Raw genomic sequence first — 8,492 nt, 5'->3', positions numbered from 1 at the left:
ATCATTTTGAACATTACATATCTTGTCTTTGGACTTTATTCATTTTGAATATAAGTCAAAAAGGATTTGATTGTTATTATTTACATTTTGCACAATGTTACAATGTTTTTGGAATTGGCGCTGTATTATGGAGCTATAAAAACTCCCACTGAAAAATACATTAAAATACAACCAACACAATCTTAAAGTCCAATAGTATTTATTTTCTTTGATTTTCTTTTTGTAGTTCTCTCCAGAGAGCAAGCCATACTCTGGCACAATGCAGGACCATCTCTACAACTGTGGTGTCGATGCTGATGAGTTGAGTTGGGTCTGTCTTGCTGTCCAGCGACTGTTAGGCGACAGTGGCAAGGAAAAACTCCCTGCTAGAGGAAGAAACCTTGGGAGGAACCAGGCTCTCTGGGGGGGCCCATCCTCCTAAGGGCAAGGGAACCGTCAGCTGCTCCTGGCCACGGGACATCTTCTTCGTTCATCCTCCAGTCGTCTTTCCTGGTCATCTGTTGTCCACCGTCACGTTGAACAACTGCACCAAGAAAACAGACAAGTTTAGAAACCCACTTACCTTCCTTGTCCCGTGAACGGTCTCCTGGCTCCATGATGGTCATCCTGTCTCCGTGTGGTGTATCCAGGTCCCTTAGTCCGACATCATGTCTTGACAGTGTCCAGGTCTCTTAGTCCGACATCACGTCTTGACTGTGTCCAGGTCTCTTAGTCCGACATTACATCGTCAGTTGGGTTACACTACTGAGAATGAAGATAACACACTTGATATAAACACTATGTTGGCGCATTTAAAAATCTCTCTCTTCTCCAGGACTTGAGTTAAGGATGTGACGGTGTTGTCCTCTTACTTCTCTTGTAGAACAGGATGTAAGCACCCCTCCCCTGCTGCTCACAGACTAACGTGCCGGACGTCTCAAAGACCATTGAATCATTGTAGGTGAGCCAATGATCATCTGGTTCATCCAGATTGTAGTCTGGGTGGATGCCTTCGCTGATGTAGTGTCCTATGAAGAGAGAGATCTTGATTAATATCTTAAAACATAGTGGAGGTTATGAAGGTTAAGTGACAACAGACAAAAGGGTATTTTTTAGAATCACGACAGCTCGGCGTATAACTCACCTATAAAGCATTATTATTTATTTCTTAACCATTCATAAAACCATTAGTTACAACTTAGAGAGTGATATCAAAAAGATTCTGAATATAACATGATGTTTAAAACTTTTATGGTTTTCTACATAAAATATAAAAAGGTAGCAGAAAAGAGTTCCAAATAAAGCAGAGAGCGCTAATAACTAAATTTATCAATCTAAATAGTAAAAAATAACCATCAGTTTCACACAGAAAAGGATAAAGTTCCACTAAAAACTACTCAGAATAAATAAAGTGAATAATTATAATTGGTTAATTCCATCAGGACCTGAAATGTTTCTATCTACAACATGACAGAGGATGACAGATGATCACATTCAGCCTTCAGTGTGTGCTTCTCTTACCCATTTCTGTGGAGCCAAAATGGCTGATGGCACTGAACAAGCTGTAGCAGCCTCCATCCTGTGAAGGAACACAAGTCATAGGAGTTAGCTTCACACGTGTACACACAACACAACAGCACACGCTGTCCACATGTTTACTTTCACATGAGCCTGATGTTTGTGTTTCTGTTTTTCTTAACCTGTGTGGAGGAGACCAGCAGGTCCCTTATCAGCCTGACAGGGTCATCAACCTTCTCAAGCTCAAAGAAGGGAGAGTAGCGAAACCTCTTCAGCTGCAGGATGAGCACTCTGAGGGAGAGGGTATGAAAATATGAAAGGATTAATGTTGAGCCTAAAGACAAAGTGGAGCAACACATTCTCATCCTAACTCGTCAGATGCTGACGCTTTGTCAGTGGACCTACACCTCAAAGTATGACACCCCAGCAACCCCCCTGCATTATCTTACATACGTCACGTGACATACTTAAGTAGCGTAGCGTGCTACACATGCTAGCACACTATGTTATTATTAAAATAACTCCACTGATTTTGGTTTCACACTGGAAGTGAACAGTTGGCTCCCAGCTGAAAGTCCAGAGTCCGTTTGACCAATTCGCCTCCTCTCCTGCCTGCCCCACACAGACTTTCTTTCCCTTCATACTACAGTTGTTGCAGGCAGCATCACAAACTGCTGCTGCCCGGTGTGTGTCATACTGCCACAAAGGATGCCTCTGTGCGTCGGTGTCTGACGCTGAGATCAACTGACTCTCAAGGGTCCCTCAGGGTCAGTCGACCCCAGTTTGGGAACCACCAAGGTCAGGTGATCATTTATGTCAGATGTGATGTCACTTACTGTGGCAGAGTGAGGAGGGATGATCTGCAGCTCGATGTGTTCCGTCCGCAGTCACACCTGAACTCCACCTCCGTCTCCTGCAGAGCAGCACAGAGAAACAGGCTGTGTGTTATGAACACAACTACAACACGTCCACATCCTCAGACAGAGGCAGTGTGTGTGTGTGTGTGTGTGTGTGTGTGTGTGTGTCTGTGTGTCTGTAGTATTTGTTGCATGATGTTTTAGATCAGTCAGTGATCATGTGACTGAAGGAGGATTTGTGGATCTTACCTTAAGGTACTCCTGGAGCATCTCCTCCACAGAGCCTCCAGGGATGAGGTCTAGAGACAGGTTTGTAAATTCCTCCTGTCTCACTGACTCTGCTCCACAGCTGCATATTAAAGAGACAATACACATTAATATTGGCTGCAGTGGTCACAACACAATTTTGTTTCATAACAGGACAAGAGCAGGGCTTATTCAAGACCAGCTCATTAAGGTGGCACCATTGAAAATTGACTGTGTGTGACCCTGAACTGTGCAGTCTCATCTTTTGCATGTCCTGGTGTTCTCCATTGTGATCACCGGGTGATCGTCTACAGGGCAGGTATAATGTGTGCCCATGAAAGCTGCTGTCTCCTGCAGCAGAGGGGCCAGACCTCTTATCTGTTCCAGGACTGCAGTCAGGAACTCATGAGCATCCTGAATACACAGAGAAGAGTTTAAACACAGAGCACAGACAGTCAGGAGGTGAAACAACAGAATGTAAAGCTAGCTGACTCACCTTTTGCAGAGTGTCCCAGAATGCAGGTGCCTGGGCAGAGACCACATCCTTAAATGACTCCAGGAGGGGGATTTTAACTTGAGCGTATATGGACGAATGAACGTCCCTGACATCCATCAAGCTTCTGCAGAAGGCGAGACGAAAAAAGAGACATTTTTGCATGTGTTTCATTTTGGTACTCAGGTTTGTGGAAAAACTTGAGAATGACGTTAAGTGTGAATGTGTGTGTGTAGCTGCTGTATCTCATCAGTTTAGCCTCAGGTGCTGAGCTCCAGACCTGCTCCATGCAACTGATGTCCCCAATGACGTCCTCTCATGTTAGGAGACTCAGGCTTGCGTTCATATAGCAGGTCTGCCCAGTGTTTGGAAATCTGACACAGAAACACAGCGAGTCAAAACACACATCAGTATTAATTCTTCACTGACCAATCACAAACAGGTATTTCAGTTTGATTTGATGGATTCATCCCAGATGTCATTTGTTTTGTTGCTATGGAGATGGAAAAAAAAACAACACAAACACATGGTTAATAAACAAGCAAGAGGCTGACAGAGCAGAGTGTGTGTTTATAAATTGCTGCCTCTGTGACAAAGTTGGTTAAGGAAGCTAACGTAACCCCTGGTGTAACCCCAGACAGCATAGGCATAGCCGTAGCTTTTGCTATTTAAGTCTGTTTTCAGTTCATGACGGTTAACTGGAACATTTTGGTGTAGTGATACACAAAATGTAGTGACAGCTTTTCACTTACTCGTTGAGTCGGGTCATGAACAGCTTCTCCTCGAGGTCAGTGATGTCGACTGAATTTGCCTGCATGACATCATCCAGTGAGCAAAACGACGTCACGTCGTCATGCTCGTCCTGCTCATCTCTGTTGTTCGTTGTTGCAGGGCTGCTGCTGTAAGAAGAAATTGTCATCGTCAAGAGGCAGAACATACACAAAAAGACTCCCAGGTAAAATTAATAAATAAAATATTTTAAGAATACTTTCGCTACAGAATATCACTGCAAGATTTAAACTAAAGCAACCACTGAAAAACTGGAAGAACATGCTTTCATTAAGGTTACTTATAGTTAAAAATATGATATGTTAGGAAAAGTTTATCTATGTGAGAATATTATTCAGTGAATATAAGAGGAATTAAGAAAAATTATCAATTTTTTATGTTCCTGACAGACACTGAAAGCAGCATGGAATCAATGTCACTACCTCTTCTCAGGGTTTGGTGAGTCCGTCTTTTCAGCGTTGGTGATGTTGACTGGTGAGACGCAATGTTTTCTCTGTTGGAGGAAAAACAAACTTGAATTATTCAATAATGCAAACATAACAATTAACTATATCAGTACTCTCACTGAGTCCTGGCTGGTGAATATCTGGTGACATTGACTCTTTTCTGTGAAACATACCCCGTAGTTGATCAACGACCAGCGCCAAAAATTCCTCATGTCTTCCTTTTGTGATGCAGTTTGAGCATCTGAGGTGTTGTCAGTAGGTCTAAAGAGAAACATGGTTGGTTATTTTACAGAGATAAATCATACAGACACTCTGTGTCCTTGTGGTCATCTCTTAGGTATTGTGGGGAAAATTAAAGAGTTTTTAAACAACATGTCTGTAGAAACAAAAATGCACTCTGAATGAGCATCTTACCTTTCCTGTGGGGCTGAAGGCCTCCTACCTGGAACACTTTTCTTCTGTAGAGTGAAAACCAAAGCAATATTATGAGAAAACTGTTTTAAACTTCTTTTTTTCGCAGCTATTTCCAACTAAAATGTTTAAATATAAATGTTACAGTCTACTAAAATGAGATTAATGTGAAGCTCTGACACGCTGACGTCAAACATATGTCAAGGTAACCGAAGAGGCGATTCCCCCATTTCTTCTTCCTTGCCTGTTGGTCCTCCCAAGCCTTAGCTGTCTTTGCTGAGACTGGAGCAGCAGGTACATCCTGGACACCGCCACTGTTGGTTAAGAGAGACACAGTTAGTTTTTCTACTTTCGAGGCCAGATAAATGAATCATAAATCATTTGCAAGAATTGTTTCCAGAAAAAAATCACTCTCACAGTTAACACAATCACAAACAATTTGCGTCAAACTTAAATACTTGACACTAAAAACACTAATCTCAGACAGTTTGTACATGTTGCCTGTATATTTATTATTTTATTTTTTTAGCGCTCCAAGATTTTACCAGTTAAAAAACAATGAAAATTTTGCTTTTAAAGCTCAGGTCTGCAGCTCTGGCACTAATTCTTAAAGGTTTGGATTACTACCAAGAAACTACATACTAAAAAATGTAAATACTTGTATTAATACTACTTTCTCTCTAAACCCTTAATAAAGGCAGCGAATAAAACAGACCACTGAAGTGTATTTTGTATTGAAGTGTGTGTCCTTACCTTGTCTGATGGCTGGGGTGCTGTTTCTTCTCATCAGCCACAGTCTTCTTACGAGATCGTTGTTTCTTCTGTTAAGAATAAAGAAAAATAAGATGAACATTGACTGCAAATTAAAATGCCTTTATAGAGTAGTCCAGGAATGAGTCCTAAAACCCGAAAATGAGTTTGCATTTTTGCACACTTGGTTTCCTTATCTTGAAATCAGTGAGTTTTTTTAATCTGGTTTTGGTTAGGTGCCTGAAATACAGTCTGTGCTTAACACCAAGGACTTCCTGAAATTTTAAGCCTTTAGGTGTCTTACAAAGGTGGTTGCTAACGAGTGATCAAATGAGACTACAGAGCGTCATCACGTTGACAGCTTCACAGCCTTGCTGGGGTAGTGAATGAAGTAATTTAGATAACATTAGCTTTTTACTTCCGCTGATTACATTTACACTTCAAAAATCATAATAGTTGTGTAAATATTTGAAGATTATTTGCTGTACAAAACACACAAGTATCAAACTGTTGTTTTCCTGCAATAATCGAATATAATGGGAAAATCCCCTTGGCTTTTGTCGAGGGAATCAGGGTAACACTGGCATCTGTGTCGGCCTACAAAAAAACCTCTAGATAGACTATAATTTGACTACAAGTATCGAAAAACACACTGAAGTCATGGAAACCTTTTAATTTCACGAGGTCACATTAAAAGCCATGGATCTACAGAAAGATAGATAGAGACAAACCTTTCGGCCAAAAATACGTTGTCCGAGCATATTCGTGGTGTTGTGGAATGTTGCAACAGATTCGAACTGTCTGTTGCAACATTCCACTTGTACTTAAGAACTTGTACAAAAATGTACAAAAAATGTCAGGTATAAACCAGAACACAACAATACATGAGATACATGTCAGATATGTTGATACCATTCAAAGTCAATGCAAATGGAGCCTCTGGGATTTTTCCTTTAACAAAACATAACTGCTCTGTAATAAGATGGATTAAACCAGATGGAATGGCATTGATTGCAGAATTGTATTCATATAATGTGACCAGCCAGGACCTTTCACAGTGTTATGATAAGCCGCCGGTCAGCCACATGACACCTGTAACAGCAGTATGATATGTGGACAGGCGGCGTGAGACGGAAGTGTACTTTGAAAAGACACAATGCATTTAACAGGCGTAAAATGACCCATCCCAGACAACACATTGTCACTCTGACCTTGTCACATATCCACATTTGGTCATGGACTTTCCACATCCACATACAATGTGAAAGGTACCCTGGGTGCGTTGGTTGTTGACGTTCTGGGACACCGTGTCAAGTTCTGCCTGTTACATGCATTGTCTTCTTTCAAAATAAAGGCACTATATCAGTACAACACCGCAAATTGATGTTTTGTTTCCTTCAATGACAAACACACGCGGTTAGGTTTTGGAAAAAAGAACAGGGTTTGGCTTTATAGTCTCACAGGACACGAACACTGCTCTCCTGGGGTGAAAATTGGTGTTTGTTAGGTGTTGGTGTTTATTGTTGTGCCGTTAAACTGTAATGGTAACCAGCTGCATATCATGCCAGTAACTACTCTAATTTTGTGTAGCTTAGTTCCTCAGTAACTACTCATTAGTTCCTCATTAGTTCCTCAGTAACTAGTCTAATTTTGTGTACCTTATTGTAAAGTGTTACAACTTATATAATATAAGTCATAATATCATGAATGATGGTGGTTCTAATCTTTCAGTTTTATGGTAATACCACTGTGTTTTACACTGTATTGTGTTTTTTCATTGAGTTATTTGTATTTTTTATGAAGGCCCATTAACATTACAAACTAGCTTAGACTATAAATATTGTGCCATGAAGTATTGATTCATGCTGTATACTCATCCTTATGAAAATTAACAGATACATTTGAACACATGGTTTTAACAAAGACAAAACAACAATGATGTTGTCGTCGGCATTCAACAACGATATTGAATTTTAAGACTGTACTGTTTTACATATTGTACGTATATTAACATGTATACGTAGAATGCTTGCTTAAATCTGAGGAAGTAAAAACCTCAAAACGAAATGTTTTATCAGTGTGCTACTTGTTGATTTTTCATTTTTATTTTTTAAATTTATCCCATATTTAACCAGGTAAGTCCTGCTGAGATCAACAGTCTCTTTTACAAGGGAGACCTGGCCAAGACAGCAGCATACAAAAAGTTACAATCAAACAACAACACAATAAAAACATAAAAGATACACAGTAACATGTAGAAATATTAGGACACCTAATTTTTCACACTGTTCCTGTGAAAACAGACGTTTAATTTAAGAAGACACGTTGCATTTAACGAGCGTAAATTGACATGCCTTCACTGAACATCACAAACCAGCGTCAGAAGGGAACCTAGAGCATTATAGTTTGATGTTTAGGGCTGCTGATGAAGCATTGGTATTAGATGAGATGGGAGTGAAAATAAGTTGGTGTGAAATTTCTCCGTTAATTCCTGACAACTGACAGCAAAAGGTACAACCATCAACTACAACCATATAAACTCAAACCCCCCTTCACAAATTAAGTGACACAGGAATATGTTAGCATATTGTACAATAAGTTTAGGCTGAAAAATTCACTCATAAACAGCTTAACAGCGCTAAAACATGGAAAATACTACAAGAGCCCCTCTCCCAGCTTACCTCTTCCATGGAGCACAACAGCAAAAGGGGAGAGGCAAGGCGGGAGACACCCCGTGGGATACCCCCAAAGGTGAACGTAGGGGTACAGAAACTGAGCATCAAATGTTCCACATACTGAGTATGGAGGCCTCAGCGTGTCATGTAATAACTGAAACAAATTTTGTGTAATTATAATACTTAATATTACAAATGTACATTTGACTTTGTTACACACATTACTGCTGTATAATTGACTCTGTTACGTTTAACAATGCTGTTTTTAAAAGCCTCTTGTTTTAGAATAAATACATATTTTGTAGGGGTGCGTGACAATATCGGTACG

General features: G+C 40.2%; 1 protein-coding gene across 1 annotated transcript; it reads right to left on the bottom strand.

Moving 5' to 3' along the window:
* Positions 1 to 270: 270 nt before the first annotated feature.
* Positions 271 to 4,809, bottom strand: LOC125894342 (uncharacterized). Its single transcript, XM_049585670.1, has 13 exons — positions 4,743 to 4,809; positions 4,502 to 4,589; positions 4,305 to 4,375; positions 3,846 to 3,992; positions 3,374 to 3,467; positions 3,097 to 3,220; positions 2,843 to 3,014; positions 2,604 to 2,703; positions 2,334 to 2,410; positions 1,680 to 1,788; positions 1,501 to 1,558; positions 852 to 1,007; positions 271 to 744 (listed from the first exon to the last, which is right to left on the bottom strand). Exons 7-13 carry the CDS (start codon positions 2,869 to 2,871, stop codon positions 737 to 739), a joined length of 537 nt encoding a protein of 178 aa, XP_049441627.1. The 5' UTR covers positions 2,872 to 3,014; positions 3,097 to 3,220; positions 3,374 to 3,467; positions 3,846 to 3,992; positions 4,305 to 4,375; positions 4,502 to 4,589; positions 4,743 to 4,809; the 3' UTR covers positions 271 to 736.
* Between the last annotated feature and the right edge of the window lie 3,683 nt (positions 4,810 to 8,492).

The sequence above is a fragment of the Epinephelus fuscoguttatus genome, linkage group LG1, assembly GCF_011397635.1.
Source record: "Epinephelus fuscoguttatus linkage group LG1, E.fuscoguttatus.final_Chr_v1".
Lineage (NCBI taxonomy): Eukaryota > Metazoa > Chordata > Actinopteri > Perciformes > Serranidae > Epinephelus > Epinephelus fuscoguttatus.
This window is presented reverse-complemented; position numbering and strand designations above follow the sequence as displayed.